Here is a 17,957-nt window from a genome sequence, read left to right on the forward strand (position 1 = left end):
AATTCATTCTTGGAAGAAACACATTCAATAATGAATACAATGCTTTCTAAAATAATAATTTAAAATTTTTAGATTCTTTCAAATCTTGTACAATTTTGTACATTGATTTTCTGTTTGTGGAAATTAAAAAAATTTTATATTCTTTTTTTTTTTTTTTTTTGAAAATGAAGAGTGCTAAGAAAAGGGAAAAATGGCCATTCTTGTCAATTCGATAAAATTAATAATTTTTGACTGGGTCAAATTTATAGGTAAAAATAAAAATCTTCCACTAGTAAAAAGGGTAGATATTTATTTTCTAAATTACAAATTAGAAACACATTTCAAGATTCAAAGTGAGTAATTTGCCCTACTTTTCTTCTGCGATTCCATTTTCCCTAACAACTTTCCCGGAATCCAAACAGGCCAATACTCACCTCTGCGCAGAATCGCTGAATTTTGCCAAACAGAAGAAACTCACGTTTAAGAATCCTTCAGAAATTTACAATCTAATTTCGATCAGACTGAACTGATACTAAACGAAATCCCAAGCAATAAAACACACACAAGATTTCACCAACATAAAGGGCAGGAAACAAAAAAAGTTCCCCCAAATTGAAAAATCTCTAATCAGATGAAGACAGAAAAAGACGAATATGATCGAGGAACGAGAGATGTTGAGGCCTATCCTTACGCTTCACATAACCTTTCGCCTCCTTCTCCGAGTACGATCTCATCACTCCGCCGTCCTTCTTCTTCCCCTCCTTCCTCAACAACTCCATCGCGTAGCTCGGATGCGCGTAGTACGCCTCCGCCGCAACCACTCCGCCGCCGCCGCCGTCCTCCGCCACCACCTGGATCGGCAGCCTCACGTAGTGGCCGCGGCTCGTGCCTTCCAGTTCATCCGTGCGCGCGAGTCCTCTGCTCGTCACCGCGTACACCTCGCCCTCGACTCTGTGGCCCGATCCGGGCGAGTTGATTAGGAACGGCACTCGGTATGGTCCGCAGACGAGCGGAAAGCTCTCCGCCGTCCGGAAACTGCCGACGAAGGAGGCGTCTCCGGTCCGCATCAGGTCCTGCAACAGCGTGTGGTTCCAGAATCCTCGTTTCAGAGTTCCGTACGTGAAGATCAAGGTCGTCGGAATTAGATCGGCTTCGGCAACCATCTCCCTCTTCGCTTAGATTCTGATGATGCGCCGGAGAAGGAAGAGAGAGGAAGGAGATTCTCGGAGGAGAATCAGAAGTTTGATGATCGAATCGAATCGCGGGCTGTTTGGGAGAGAGGAAAATTCGGGAAAAGCAAAAAGTTTCTATCTAACTATCCATCAATTGGAAGAAGAAAGCCTCCGCTTTATATTATTTATCGTTATATTTTATTCAAATATAAAAATATCTCCATTTTCTTTTCTTTTTTTTTTCTCATTTTAAACCGCAAATAAAGTAAGAGGTGAAAATAAATTTTACTATTTTAAATTAATGATCTATATTATTCACATTAATAAATATTTTTTAAAAGCTCTTCATCTAACTCCATTTGTCCATATCCTAACTTGGATCATTCAAAATCACACATTTAACATTCGATTAATCTCAATTTTTGGAAAATTTTGAATATACCCTCTTAATTTTTCCCCCCAAAATCGCCCTAAACGAGAATATATAGTTCTAAGTACCAAATTGATAACTTGGATATAGTTCGTGGACAAAATTTTAACTATGTATAAAGGAAAAAAAAAATTGAACTTGTATAGAGTCTAAGAGTAAAAGTAAAATATATTTGTTATATCTCTAGTTCATACTTTTTTTTCCATTGATTTAGAGGGTAATTTTGTAAATATCAAAACCTTTAAACTACCAGACAAATGGTAGAATATAGAATGACATTGAGACATTGGTGTAATGTGTTGAAGTAAAAAATTATAACTCCTACGACCACATGTTATATGTATTGTTGAGTTGTAGAAGAGTTTCTGTACTTGGAGAATAAAGACAACAAAATGACCGAAAAAAAATATAGCACCAAGATCCTTAAGGATTAAGGTCTCGTAAAACCTGTCTTCTTTTTAGTTTCAGCTTTGTATCGAGTTCATGTATATCTCGAACTAGGCTACTATTTAAACATTTGGAATATGTCTCATTCATTTGGCTACATATCACATGTGGTACCATGATACTATCAAATCACTTATCATGATTAGTGGCATTATGTAAAGTTAAGGGATGTGTATTTTCCAATTCCCAAAACCAATGCTCTTAGATTTTTCAACAATGTATGGCGTGGACATCTCTAACTAGTTGATATTTAAGGAGCAAATACATTCTTTAAGAATTCACCTCTAGCGATAGTTTGTTTACCACTACTTTCACTCCCTCCCAATCTCTTCAAACTTCCTCACCATTTATAGATTAACATATTCTTGGTTGCACCATATCGGTTTTATTTTCTTTATATATATTTTCAAATCTAAATATAAAATTTTGGCAGAGTAGATTTTCAAGGTAAAATGTTCTGAGAATTGAATGGTATATCATACCTCAATCTCTATAAGATGAATCCTCTTTGATTATTAGTACTATGTTGATGCAGGTTTTTGGACACGTGCCACATCAGTTGCTCGCTTATTGTGAGCCAGCAAGAGAAACTTGCATCAGTGTGGCACTCGGCCAAATGATCTCGAATGTCGAAGTTAGAGCTTAGGAGTGGTAAGAGTGTGAGGAGCTGGGATTGATTGAAGGAATTTGTATACTTTGAAAATGGTGTCATTCCACCTTTTATAAGGTTCAGAATGTGGGAAATTATGCGAAGCTCTAACATTTTGTACTTTGTAGCTATCCTTAGATAGCGTGAAGGAAGATTTTCTGACACTCAAATTCACATTGCTCATTCAACATGAGCCTTTTCTCCTCGTTTTGATAGAGTGAGCTCTTCGTCTCCTCTAGTTCTCAATTTTACTCCACAACACTATTAATTATTGTTCAAAGAATCACAAAGAGATTATCAATCATTAAAACAGAAAGATAGAAACAAATACACTTTGCCAGGATTTGGTGTAGATTGAATCTTTCCCTTTACTATATTTCGAAATCAATTTAAATCAAAAGAAAAATCTATATGAAATTTAATTTGATAAAATCATGTCTAAATTGTTACTAATTAATTTATCTAAAAAACCCCACACACAACACAAAATTAATTACAAAAACTAAAATATTTTAATTAGAAATGCAGAAAAAAACAAAATCTTAATTTAATAAAAATACACATGGCTCAAGGACGAAGAATACAAGTACAAGCCTTCAACAACTCACACACAAAACAAGCAAAGCCTTCCGTCTCTTCGATGAACTCGATAACCGCTGCAACGGTGATCTGCAGATCTCAGATATTCGATTCAGAGGAGATCGGAATCGCACCGGAATATTCTCCTTCTCTCGCCGCCGACGAGAGCAGAATCGATCGGTGCATCCAAATTCATAGACGCGTTCCAATTCTTTTTCAGAGACTCTGTGGCTGAGGAGTCAGGCTTAGGAAATCGCATCCGTGTACGGACTGATCTCTGTTCTTGGCGGCGACGATGGCGACAAAAAGATTGATGTAAATTATTCTTTGAGATGGAAGTTTTCGATCGCGTGATTATCACTGAGATCGGACGGCGTAGCTTTCGATCTGCGTTGGAATTTGGCAGTTCGTATCGCTACTGTCCAAGAAAACCAGACGGAATTCGTATCTTCGTTTATCACTCGCTCTTTTTTTTTTCTTTTACTTTACATAACAATTTTTCTTTTTCTTTTTCTTTTTTAATTATTGGTGAAAAGTTGCATTCATCTCCTCCTCGAGATATGTTCTTTTTTCTCTTTCTTTTTCATTTTTTTTTCTCCGGAAAAGATTCTAAAATATAAGGTCAGTGTTTAATCGATTCCAAATTTCATTTTTAACATTTAAAAGTCAGTCAATTTTATTTTGAATGCTCAACCTTTTTCAATTATAAGATTGTTTTGATTAACATTTAACACTTGTTAGGAATGAGATTATCTTATTGAGTTACTGTAGATTAAAATTATGAATTTGGGAAGTACTCAAGTCAAACTACCCTAGTCGAACTAACCAACTAGATTCGAGTCAATCGAATTGGATCGAGTTGGTCTCACTTGAATCAACCAAGAAAGATAGTCTCTATAATTAAGAGGAGGTGCGAGATGTATTTATTTGCTATTCGAACTCTTTGTTGACTTAAACATTGAAATGTGTTCGACACAACACTCCATACATCTTCAGGGGTTGACAACTGGTCGACAATTGAGACCTGGTTGGTGTTGGCTGTGGGTCGGTGCCAACACTTGGCCGGACATTGGCCTTTGTTGCCTTGTGCTACCGTTGGTCTATTGGGTTTTTGAATCATGCTCTGAACCTGGTCATGCTTTAGACTTGATTAAGTCTTGGACCTGTGGTTTTATTTGTCCATCGGTTCCGTAGGTCTTTCTACTCTTTTTTTTCCTTCAATTTGGGCCCATTTTGAATTTCCTTCATATTTGTGGACTTGTGTCTTGTTGGTCGTGTCTAGCTTGATTGATCTTTCCATGACACCAATAAAAATATTAGAAAAAGAATTGAAAGAATAAGAAAAATGACATAAATAGTTGGTAAAAAAGACGAATATATTTTGAAAACGAAGTCGTAGTGGACTTATTAGTAGCTGTTATAATTGACCAAGCTTGTACAAAGGTGTTTGTCTTTTTTAATGCTAAAATTCTTCAGAAGCGTGAATGAATGACTTTGTGAGTCACCATTGAATGATAGTCGTGTTTTTAAAGCTTGTTTGTTAATCTTGTTTTTTTTTTTTTTTTATCTTAAATATAAAAGAATTGCCTCTAGTAATTGTTTTTTGTATTTTGTTCTTTTATACGTAAAAAGGTAAAATAAAAAAATATATATATATGTTTAGTAATTATTTATGATTTCTCTTTCTCTAAAATTTCAGTAAAAAAATAAACTTTTAAATGAAACTTATTTTTTCTAAAATCAAATATTCAAATTTTGTGTGATATTTATGTTCTAATATTTATTATGCTATAAAATGACAAATTAATACTTTTATTTATATTTTAAAGAAAAATAGATAACAAAAAAAAAAAAAAAAAACTTTATTTTGTTGTTTTCAAAATTTCTACACAATTTTGAAAATTTTTCCTTTAAAATAAGAACAAAAAACTAATAACAATTGTGAAATGTTTGTGTATCTAAAAGAAATTAAAATCTCAATAAATAGAAATATTACTAAATGAACGGTCAATAAACAATTGATCTACTCCACACATCAATTTTTTAGTTTGGGCTTTTAGAATCACCCGACTTTGATTTTTCATTTGAGCTTGATGATACTAGTCATTGTCGTGGGAGGTCGCGGGTCACGTGATAAGGCTTCAGAGTTTTGCATTTTTAATATTTATTAAATTGTAATCTTATGAAAGGATGAGATAATATGCTCTTAATTATTATTATTATTATTATTATTATTATTTCTTTTTATCTTTTTGCAAAAATTCAATTTTGAAGTAGTGAACTTCCCACCTCTCAAGAAGAAACTAATAAAGATAACCTTGATTAAGAGCTAAAGTTTATCTTGGCTTTAATTTTATACTTTAGCTAATGAGCTTGCTAATGTCCAAGCTCAGCTACAAAATCAAGCATGTAACAGGAAGAAAAAAATTATTTTGTACCACTGATTGGAATTACCGTACTAGATCAACTTTTATGATTAGGAATTTCCACTTACTATATAAAAGGGTGTACACTACCTAATCATCCAATATCTAGTGCTACATCAAGAACATAGGAAATTATAACTATTAAAACATATAATATGAACGCCAAATACAGAATAAATAAATTTAAAGTAAATTATTGAAATAGAACACCTTTTCTTTTATTTAGTAGAGGGCATGAATTTCAATGTCAATGTCACATTTTAATGTACTTGAAGTTGTTTTTTTTTTTTTTTGCTTGGAGTGTTCAACTTTCAATTGATATTTATTACTAATAATAATAATTATAGTGTTTTGAAAAAAATTGGCCTTAATAAGAGAAATAAGTGGGGAAGCAATGATTAACATCATTTGCTCGAAATTTACATGTAAGTTTCAATTTCGTGAGGAGGGAGGGTAATAAAGCGGCTCACCTATTGGCTTGTCGGGCTCTCCTCGTTTGTGAGGTTTCTGTATGGATGGAAGAGTGGCCTTTCGAGTTGAAGTGCTGTTTATAAATGGAATATTTGGATGAGCTTCTATAATGTTTGTTTACCTCTCGTTTTTAGTATAAAAAAAAACATCATATTAAGTATAACGTTGAATTCAATATATTGTTCTTTTAGTAAAATATTACATTTATTGCAAATATTTTAAAATACATTAAAGGAATACTTGTTCAAATTATGTAGCGAAAGAAAAAAAAAAATCTAATTAGGCTTGTGCATTTAGCCCATTTTGAGGTCTTGAGAGATTTTGGAGTCTAGCCCATAATTTGAAGCCTATTTTTGGATAAGGCAAACTAAAGCTATGGGAAAAATGATTAGGGTTGACCAAACTAGTACTAGCCAATGCCCAATAGCCATGTGATTTTGAAAAGGCTATGAATGTTTTATATATTTCTTTAGTTATAGAGTTGTCATCCAAGTGATCCTCTTCCAAAGAGTTGGGATTGGAGGAAGGAAAAAAAAAAAAAAAAAAAACCTATCCAATAGAAAAGAGGCATTAGGATATAATAGGTTTCTAATGTTACAAATCCTGGAAATTAAGTATAGCTAATCAACTAGTTAATGCATAAATACTCACATTATTATTGAATATATTCACATGTAAATCACTTCATGAAAGTTGGCCCTTTTCAAGTGATTCATAATTCTTATAGTTAGGCCAAAAGTTTATTTTACTCCTGTATTAATTAATTATATTTTATCTCTTAACCAACATTGATTTTGTATGAACAATCTGTTTATGAGCAAATTTATAAACTAAGTCATTTTAGAGCCAATGAAAAAACGGTTACCTCGTTTGGTATTATATAAATCTCAAACTAGCAAGTAAAGCTAATTACTTATTAACTTTCATAGATCATAATAAATAAATAAATAATTAAAGAAATTTTATCTTGTAAGATCAACTCTTCATTTAGTCATGTCTCCAGGATGATAAGTTTAAATTCGAACGGTCTAACCACTTTCACCCATGTTGAAGGACACAACTGTTGGTTTTTCAAGGTGCGAAAGAAAGTGAAACTTAAAAGAAATTATTTACATAAACATTGTGAATATTATTCTTATTTATTAATATAGTGGTTTTGTTTCTTTATTTGATTAAATTTTAAGTTATCTTATTATTTTGTTAAAGTTACAAATATATGTGTTAAAGTTACATAGTAACATGTGTAAAAATGTTACAATGTGTTTAATTTTGAGTGAGAGGTTACTTGTTTGTACAACTGTATATAGTTGTGGATTTCTTCATTTTAAGATATCAAAGCATATCTCAATTTAGTATTCTCTTCCTCTCACAAGAATTTTCTCTCTCTCTCTCTCTCTTTTTTTTGGTTCTTGTTCTTGTTTGTGTTGAGAGCAAGTTTCTAAGAGTTCTGCCAGATCTGAGTAGTTTGAGGTTGCTGTTCTACCGGAGTTAGTTGTTGTATCCTACTGAGACGATCGTTGTAGTCTGCTAGCAACTTGTGCAGAGCGAATAATTGTCTTCAGGTCAGCGCTATTGAAGCGGGCCTCGACTATTTTTCAAGTTTTGGTGGTCATCAAGTTGTTCAAATTTATATCATTTGTAGCCAGTTACGTTGTAATCTGTTTGTCAGTACTACACAGTTCATATATAAAGCGTATATTTACCCAACAATCTGAAGACAATTAACATGGCTGCAAACACTTCTGCCAACGCTCCTTCCATGATGGGATCGACCATTGTCAAATCTCACGCTGAAAAACTAGAGAAGTTCAAGGGAGAAAACTTCAAAAGATGGCAACAGAAGATGATCTTCTACCCCACCACCTTGAACCTTGCTCACATCCTAAAGGAGGTATGCCCAACTACTCCCCTAGAAGCAATCACTCTTGAAACTGAAGCTGTCAAGCAAGCGTGCTTGCATTCAAACTTTCTATGTTGCAACTACATCCTGAGTTGCTTGGATGATACCTTGCATAATGTTTACTGCAATGCTTTTGATACTTCAAGACAATTGTGGGAGGCATTAGACAAGAAGTATAAGCTGGAAGATGCTGGTACTAAGAAATTCCTTGTTAGAAAATTCTTAGATTATAAACTGATTGATACCAAGTTGGTAATCAACCAGTTGGAAGAATTGCAAATTATCACCAGTGATTTGCAAAGTGAAGAATTGGTTATTAATGAACCATTTCAAATTGTTGCTGTGATTGAGAAATTGCCTCCTGCTTGGAGAGAATTCAAATATTATCTCAAACACAAGCGAAAGGAGTTGTCCATGGAAAATCTTACTGTGAAACTCCGCATTGAAGAGGACAACAGAAAGGAGGATAAAGAGCCACAGAAATTTGAAGCTAAAGCACATATTGTTGAAGCTTCAAGGCGTCATCCCAAGAAGAACCAATCCAAGACAAAGAATTTTGGGCCAAGGAATGATGCTAACAAGCGCATTCGTGCAATCTGCTGGGTTTGTGGCAAAAGTGGCCATATAGCTGCAAACGGTAGACACAAGAAAGGACAAAGCTCCAACAACCAGGCCAACAATATGGAAGATGACAATTTAATTTCTGCCATCTCTGAGGTAAATATGGCCTCTGACACCAAAGGTTGGTGGATTGATACTGATGCTACTAAGCACGTCTGTGGGGACAAATCACTGTTCACCACCTATGAGAAGCTAGATGATAGTGATAAACTGTACATGGGAAACGCTTCAACAGCCTCAGTGGAAGGCAGAGGAAAAGTCTTGCTAAAATTGACTTCTAGAAATATACTTACCCTCACTGATGTGTGACATGTGTCAGAGATTCGAAAGAATCTGTGTCAGGAACCCTACTTAACAAAAATGGGTTCAAACTTGCATTTGAGTCAGATAAGTTTATATTAACTAAGGGGGTATGTATGTAGGACATGGTTATCTAAATGATGACATGTTCAAATTGAATGTACTAGTACAAGTGCCCAAGAACAATAATAATAATAACAACTCTTCTGCTTATATTGTTGAGTTGTGTGATGTATGACATTCTAGACTGGGGCATGTCAATTATCATTCTTTACAAAAAATGGTAAGTTTAGGACTAGTGCCTAATTTTAACATTGATAATAGACACAAATGTGAAGTTTGTGTTTAATCAAAGTTTTCTAGAAAGTCACTTTCATCTGTGGAAAGAAGTAATGAGTTACTTGATTTAATCCTCAGTGATGTATGTAAATTTAAAAGTACTCCCACAAGGGATGCTAAGAGATACTTTGTCACATTCATTGATGATTGTAGTAAATATTGCTAGGTATATTTATTACATAGTAAAAATGAGACCTTAGATGTTTTCAAAACATATAAGGCAGAAGTTGAAAATCAACTTGAGAGGAAAATAAAAGTGCTTAGATCAGATAGAGGTGGTGAATATGAATCATCATCACTTTCTGAATTCTGTAAAGTAAATGGTATAATCCATCAAACTACGACACCTTATACACCACAACAAAATGGTGTAGCTGAAAAAAAGAACCGAACTTTGAAGGACATGGTTAATTGCATGTTAAATAGTTTAGGTTTACCCCATCATTTGTGGGGGGAGGTTTTGCTTACAGCAGATTTTATCTTAAATAAAATTCCACATAAGAAGACTAATAAGTCACCTTATGAAGTGTGGAAAAAGAAGTTACCCTCATATAGAATACTGAAAGTGTGGGGGTGTTTGGCAAATGTACACGTTCCTTTACCAAAAAAGACAAAACTTGGACCTAAGACAGTTGATTATGTCTTTATAGGCTATGCAATGCATAGTACTGCTTATAGATTCCTGGTAATTAAATCAGAAATACCTGATATTAATAATAATACTATCATGGAATCTATTGAAGCTGAATTCTTTGAGGATATATTTCCTTTTAAAGAAGAAAGACTGAAAGATAATGGTGTCAAAAGGAATCATAAGGCTAGCTTTTCAAAAGGTCAAATTGATCAGGAAACTGAGATCGAACCTAGAAGAAGCAAAAGAGCTAAGAAAGCTACTTCCTTTGGACATGATTTCATAACATATATGATAGATGAGGAGCCTCAAAATTTTCAAGAAGCTATGTCATCTCCATATGCACCTTATTGAAGAGAAGCTACCAATAGTGAGATAGAATCCATTTTGCAAAACAATACATGGGTATTGGTTGATTTACCTCCTAGAAGTAAACCAATTGGAAGTAAATGGATTTTCAAAAGAAAGCTAAAGGATGATGGCACTATTAATAAATATAAAGCTCGTTTAGTAGCTAAAGGCTATCGTCAGAAAAAAGTGCTAGATTTCTTTGATACCTATTCTCCAGTGATGAGGATTACATCTATAAGGATGTTAATTGCTATAACAACTTTACAAAATTTGGAAATACAACAAATGGATGTAAAACCTCATTTTTAAATAGAGATTTAGATGAAGAAATCTATATGGAACAACCTGAAGGGTTTGTTATAAAAAGACTTGAAAATAAAGTTTGTAAACTTGTCAAGTCTCTTTATGAGTTGAAACAAGCACCCAAACAATGGCATGAGAAGTTTGATCACACTATGTTATCTAATGGATTTAAGATAAATGAGTGTGACAAATGTGTCTATGTTAAAACTACAGATCAAGATTGCGTCATTGTTTGTTTATATGTGGATGATATGTTGATAATGAGCACAAGTAGAAGTGTCATTGATTCCACTAAAAGGATGTTGAATTCCAACTTTGATATGGAAGACCTTGGTCTTGCTGATGTTATCCTTAGAATTAAAATAATAAGAAATCCAAGTGGATATATACTTTCTCAATCTCATTACTTAGAGAAAGTGTTGAGAAAATTTGGTCATTTTGAGAATAGACCAGTAATTACTCCGTTTGATCCAAATTCTAAGTTGAAGAAGAATAATGGTGAAGGTGTATCTTCTTTAGAATACTCTAGAGTTGTGGGTAGTTTAATGTACATAATGAATTGTACAAGACTTGATATTGCCTATTCAGTAGGAAGCTTGGCAAGATACACTAGCAATCCTAGGCATGATCATTGGAATGCATTAGTCAAAGTTTTAAAGTACTGGAAGTACACTTTAGACTATGGATTGCATTATACGAAATATCCATATGTACTGGAAGGATTTAGTGATGCTAACTGGATCTCTGATAGTATGGAGCAGCTGTGTCATGGAAATCTTCAAAACAGACGTGTTATCGGTCTATTATGAAATCAGAGTTTATAGCTCTTGATAAAGCTGGAGAAGAAGCAGAATGGCTTCGAAATTTTCTTGAAGATATTCCATTTTAGCTGAAGCCTGTAAGTGTCATATGTATTTATTGTGACAGCTTAGCAGCCTCAACGAGAGCTAAGAATAATGTTTACAATGGGAAGTCATGACACATAAGACGCATGCATAATTCTATCAGGCAATTGCTCTCTAATGGAATAATTTACATTGATGATGTAAAATCAAAAGAAAATATTGCAGATCCTTTGACGAAAGGATTGTCAAGAGAGTTAAGTTGCATATACATCGAGGGAAATGAGACTAAAGCCTATGAAATGAAGTATCTGGTGGTAACCTAACCTAGTTGACTAGAGATTCCAAGATCTAGGTTCAATAGACAAACTGGCTGGAAAATTCATAGTTGACACTCTAAGAAATTTATAGTTTCTTCCCATTTCTATAATGTTATGCTATGTGTGTGATATGTTGATGTTAAGGTCATATTGATATCTTTCTTATAAGAAGAGTAGTGGCATAATACTCTTAATCAATATCACTTATGTGAGAGTAGAATTTGGTCGATTCTAGGAGAACTTTTCAAATAGCTTATGTTCTCCAAAGCTCTCATGAATTCAAGATTTTGTCCAGGACCAAAATGGACACAACCGTATAGAACTCAAAGATACACGATAAGTTATGTGTGATATTTGTTGTCTCAATTTATCACGAGAAGGATAGTTTCAGAGCTAGTTCTCACTATTTCTTCGATAAATTCGATTGATATTCACTAAGGAATGTTCAAGTACAAAAGACACATCTCCTGATGCATAACTTATCTATCTACTCTCAACGTCTTGATCGTGTTTTGTCTATCTCACTTTCTCTCATGTGGGAGATTTTTTGTTTTTTAAGGTGTGAAAGAAAATGAAACTTAAAAGAAATTATTCACATATACGTTGTGAATATTATTCTTATTTATTATTATAGTGGTTTTGTTTCTTTATTTTATTAAATTTTAAGTTATTTTATTATTTTGTTAAAGTTACAAATATATGTGTTAAAGTTACATAGTAATATATGTAAAAATTTTACATATGTGTTTAATTTTGAGTGGGAGGTTACTTGTTTGTACAACTGTATATAGTTGTAGATTTCTTCATTTTGAGATATCCAAGCATACCTCAATTAAGTATTTTCCTCCTCTCACAAGAATTCTCTCTTCTTTCTAAGTTCTTGTTCTTGTTTGTGTTGAAAGCAAATATCTAAGAGTTTTGCCAGATCCGAGTAGCTTGAGGTTGCTGTTCTACCAGAGTTAGTTGTTGTATCCTACTGAGACGATCGCTGTAGTCTGCTAGCAACTTGTGCAAAGCGAATAATTATCTTCAGGTCAGCGCTACTGAAGCGTGCCTCGACTATTTTATCAAGTTTTGGTGTTCATAAAGTTGTTCAAATTTATATCATTTGTAGCAAGTTACGTTGTAATCTGTTTGTCAGTACTACACAGTTCATATATACAGTGTATATTTACCCAACAACAACATCACAAATATTGAGTTGATTATTCATTGAGAATTATAATTGAGTCTCAATTTATATATAGTATATCATCATACTCCTACTCGCCTTCATATATATAGTAATAGAATATAGTATATACCCAAAGTAAATCGTATATATATACAAGATATTACAAAGATAAAAATCATTCCACCATTTTGATACACTCTAGTAGATTAAGAGTGTCGACCCGAGCTTTTTAAGAGATTAATTGGATTGCTTGCTTTCATCTAGTTTTGGTATCAACAGAGATTTAAAGAAAAATGTCCAAATGTCAAAACTCCATCAATTTTAATTAATTTTACATATGTTCTATACTTTCCACATTAAAATGGAAAGGCTTAAGAGGAGAAATAAATAATAACGAGAAGTAACACTTGGAAAAGAGAAAATGTCAAGTCAAGTTACTTGAAGTAAACGTATCCCCTTTAGGTTCGGGTTCGGAGTGAGGTTCGGGTTCGGACTTTTGAGCAAAAAGATAGAGGCGGATTCCGCACCACCAACCAAACCAAAAAGGCATTGCTCCATAGCCCTACGCTTCTCTGCCCTTTCCATATTCTCTGTCACTTTCCCGAGAAAATTCCTCACAGAAAAAGCGATCCGAGAGGGGGAAAAAGTTCAAGAACCTGCTCTGCTATCTCCAATTCGTGATCGATAAGAGAAATCCAGCCGCAATCGAAAAATCATGGTGAGCATTCGAAATTAACTTCCGTTTATACCGATTTCCGAATTTCTCCGATCACGCTTTTTCTTTTCTTTTCTGAGAATTGCTGTTGTTTTGTATCGAATTAGGGAAGAGGAGATGAAGACGATCAGAACGAGGAGGAGGAAGAAGACGAAGAAGAAGAAAGCCGAGAAGGAGGAGAAATCGAATGGCCGCCATGGCTGGAACCTCTTCTCGGCACGAGCTTCTTCGTCCAATGCAAACTCCACGCCGATTCGCACAAAAGCGAATGCAATATGTATTGCTTGGATTGCATGAACGGAGCTCTCTGTTCGCTCTGTCTTGCTTCTCACAAAGATCACAGAGCAATTCAGGTACTCTCTTCTTCTTCTTCTGTAATTTCTTTGGATTCTTCGATCAGATTCGTGCTCGTGATCACGAAGAACTTCAATTATTGGATCAAATGCCTTTTTGATTTTTGAAAGATCGAATTATTTTCTTTTTGGGATGAAGCCAATTTGAAAATTACTGTTCGTGACCTACTAACCGCAAGAAGCCAAAATGATCCTAACTATATAAACTGTGAAGACTCTTTTATCTTTTATTTTATTGTTTTATTCTTTTTTTTTCCCTTCTCTTTTTCTAAATGTTAAAAAGGCAAATTTGGTATGGTTGGTTGTTAACGATTTCAAAAAGTTACTTTTTTTTTTTGTGTGGTTAAAAGTTATTAAAAAAAAGAATTATGAAATATTTGTTTGAAGAAGCGAAAATTACTGCTTAAAGTTATTGATTTTTGGAGGAAAACAACTTTTGAAGGTCTAATAATCTAAATTTTGAATTATAATTGTATTTAGTTTTGGTTGTTGTTATTGATACTTAATCTTGATATGTTACATGTTACGCGTGTTGGATAAATGTCGGTTGTCGGTTGACAAAAATAAGGGAACAGTAAAATTGATAAAGTAGTATGAAGATGAATACTTTTACTCATTTTTATTCTTGGTCTTTCGTATTATACGAAATTAATCAAAATTTATCCAATAGATATAATGGGTTGATACTCTATTTATAATGTCTCGGACATAGATAGAATAGAATAATAATTCAAAGTTTAAAGATGGGATTGAAATTTCCTAAAATTCAAGGACAAATTTAATAAACAAATTTATAATTTACCTTAATTTAAATAGTGAATGAAAACAATTTTAGTACATATTACTAAAATATTGTTTTTATCTTTTTTTTTTTTTTAAATCTACCTAGATTTTTATACGAGGAATTGCTTAAAATAATTATTAATTTGGTGTGAATGTATTACATTTTAGTTCATGTACATGATATTTTTTTTATGAGTAAAATGTGCAAGGGTAAGAATTTAAACTTGCGATATTTTGATCGGATATAGATATCTACAGGATTAAATTGAAACCTGAAATTTCTTAAATTTAGGAGGAGTTCAGTCAATTAAAAGTAAAATAAATAAATAAATAAAACTCTTGGAAACTTTGTTAACATTCATTTGAAAAAAGTGGTAGTAATAATGAAAAATGTGGAATTATGAATGGATGATAGATAAGAAGGTCATCGTACCATGATGTGATAAGGGTGTGTGAGATACAGAAATTTGTGGACATAACAGGAGTCCAGACTTACATCATAAACAGCGCCAGAATTGTGTTCTTGAACCACCGCCCTCACCCTCATCCACGTCCTCCCAATGCCACCACTGCCAAAGCTGCCACCAATGCCTGCCACGTCTGCCACCGTACCCTTCTTGATTCTTTCCTCTTCTGCTCTCTCGGTTGCAAGGTTTTTCTCTCTTGTTCCCTCTTAATTCTTTTTCCTTCATATTAATAATTATCTTTAACTCCATCTCCACCATACGATGACTTATTTTATGTGTCATTGACTACATTAAATTTTGACTGATAAAAGAATACCAAAAATTATATGACATATATATAAGATTTACATATCAATAGAGTGTTTGGAAAAACTCTCAAAATACAAGGGTGTGGATTGCAATATAGATAAATTATAAGAGTGTAACTTTCAATTAACTATTATAAAATAGTGTGGTCTCAATTTTCTTTTTCACCCCTAAACATTCTAATTGACTAGTTACATGTATATAGTTTCCATTGTGTAAAAAAAAAGGTTAAAAAAAATATACTAAATGTAACAATAATGTTGACATTTTCACTTTTCTTTTTTCTTTTTCTGGTGAAGAGGGAGTTTGCCCAAAAGAGTCTCCTCCAAAACTATTAGGATGGTCATAATCAGAGTGTAGTTTCAAACTTTTGGTTTATAAATATTATTGCAACTGCTCCATCACTAAAATCAATTAATTTTTCATTAAATGCGAAAGAAAATCACAAAATCTACCCCTTCACCCAAAAGGTAATTATAATTTAATTCTTAAATTGTTTTTTGAACTTAGCTCAACAATAATTGATATAAATGAGACTATGAATTCCAATCCCCATTTATATTTATGCTAATAAAATTACATAAAATTTAATATCAGAGTCGTGGTTGATTATGTATGTTAAATTATAACTAAATAATGAAACGTAATTTGATTACTTAGACAATACTAAAATTAAACTGAATTATGATATATTGTGTAATATCTTAAAAAAGAGAAAAGGCAACAAAAAAATCCACTGTATATTTTGTTTTATTTAATTTTAAGTTTTAATAGGTTCGTAGTTTTCTTTAGACAAAGTCAAATATTTAAGGACTTTGAAAGTTAAAAAAAAAAAAAAAAGAGTCTATTTAAGATTATTTAATGTTCTGAAGTGAATTTATTGGCCATAAATACAGCTTATTGGGACATCAAAGAGTTTGGAGAGAAAGTTGAAGGCGGTGGAAAACAGAAGCTCCGACACCGAGAAATCCAAGACCGCCACCGCCACCGCCAACAGAAGAAGACTCAGAACCAAACTCCGAAGCTTCTCGCCGTCGACGCCGCCCCCCACGGTGGCGATTCACAGAACCGCCAGGAGAAGGAAGGGAACGCCGTACCGGTCTCCGATGGGAGGACTTCTCTTAGAATTTTAAAATAAAATAAAAAAGAATTTAAAACGTAAAAGACGAAAATACCCCCCCCCCCCAATATACACCCGGATTAAGATTATTACAATTTTGCAGCATCTGAGCCTTGCCAGGCCGTTGCTGTAAAAATAGTGCCCATAAGAAATGTATTTTGCTGTAATTTAAAATAATAATGCGAAAATTAAATTAAATTATAAGAAAAGAAAAGAATAATAATTATATGTATTTGTGTGTGTAGTTGTAGATTTTATTGAAAGCTAATGCATTAATTAATTATATTGTGAAAATATTTCACATTAAATTTAATTTTTCTCTTCCTCTCTTTACCTTTTCTTTTTCCTGGTCACTTTGTTTGGGCTAATTTATAGATTTAGTTCTTGAATAATTTTGATGGTTATGTCTAATTTAGATGAAATTTAATTAACTCTTTAAACGTAAGAGTTATTAACTCTTATTGTTTTACTAAATGGATGATGCAGGATGTAAACGAGACCAAAGAAAATTTTCTATGGTATATATATCTTTTTCATTCCCTACTTATCAAGTCAACCATCATATTAAAATGACGTGGAGTCCAATGCATATTAATATTATTTATAAAAGTCAAATCATAGTGTGAACGAAAGAAGTAGGTACGAGAAAAGTGACACCAACAACCACAAGATATCATTCTCTTGAAGTAACATATAAACATTCTTTTAGGAAATTTTTTTTGATGGACGGGAGTAAACCTACATACTGTTTACAATTTTTACAAGTAATATTATGTTTTATTTGAAGGTCCCCATTTTAAATGATGTTGATTAGGCAAAAATGAGGTGGGTGGTTTCTAGTTTGTATATCTTTCTACTTTCCGTTTAGCTATTTGTACGTCATATTTTGCAAAATCAACTAAATAGAGAAGAATCCTCGTAAAAAAAATACAGCGATTAAAGTTTAAATAACTTAACATTTGTTTCATTAGTATTAATTAGATACCAACTATGTTTACATATTCACTGCCTTACGAGATGATGATATAAAAAGTTTATTTTATTTGTTTACTTATTTTTTTTTTATTATTATAGATAACTCCTCCATTTTTCCTTCATCTTCATCTTTGAATATAGTTGAAAAATTACAATCTTACCAAATAACATTTCCACTCGGATTTTTTTTTTTGTTTCAGTTGCCTCTATTTGCCTAGGGTTGAATTTCCTCTTCCAACAAAAATAAATATAACTAATGAGAAAGCGACATTTGGCATCCATAAAGCAAGTGGATGGATGTGAG

At 33.0% G+C, this 17,957-nt stretch overlaps 3 protein-coding genes across 3 annotated transcripts; 2 read left to right on the forward strand and 1 right to left on the reverse strand.

Moving 5' to 3' along the window:
- Positions 1-269: 269 nt before the first annotated feature.
- Positions 270-1,316, reverse strand: LOC148212765 (AIG2-like (avirulence induced gene) family protein). Its single transcript, XM_088120491.1, has one exon. The coding sequence runs from the start codon at positions 1,140-1,142 to the stop codon at positions 603-605; it is 540 nt and encodes a 179-aa protein (XP_087976617.1). The 5' UTR covers positions 1,143-1,316; the 3' UTR covers positions 270-602.
- A 6,563-nt stretch (positions 1,317-7,879) lies between these two features.
- Positions 7,880-8,983, forward strand: LOC111017193 (uncharacterized). Its single transcript, XM_022292867.1, has one exon. It carries the CDS (start codon positions 7,880-7,882, stop codon positions 8,981-8,983), a length of 1,104 nt encoding a protein of 367 aa, XP_022148559.1.
- Positions 8,984-13,418: 4,435 nt separating this feature from the next.
- On the forward strand, positions 13,419-16,991 carry LOC111017156 (protein RGF1 INDUCIBLE TRANSCRIPTION FACTOR 1). Its single transcript, XM_022292837.2, has 4 exons — positions 13,419-13,652; positions 13,757-14,002; positions 15,201-15,437; positions 16,455-16,991. The coding sequence occupies exons 1-4, from the start codon at positions 13,650-13,652 to the stop codon at positions 16,689-16,691; spliced, it is 723 nt and encodes a 240-aa protein (XP_022148529.1). The 5' UTR covers positions 13,419-13,649; the 3' UTR covers positions 16,692-16,991.
- The last annotated feature ends 966 nt before the right edge of the window (positions 16,992-17,957 follow it).

The sequence above is a fragment of the Momordica charantia genome (genome assembly GCF_013281855.1).
Source record: "Momordica charantia cultivar OHB3-1 chromosome 2 unlocalized genomic scaffold, Mcharantia_2.0 BLBB01000002.1, whole genome shotgun sequence".
Taxonomy (NCBI): domain Eukaryota; kingdom Viridiplantae; phylum Streptophyta; class Magnoliopsida; order Cucurbitales; family Cucurbitaceae; genus Momordica; species Momordica charantia.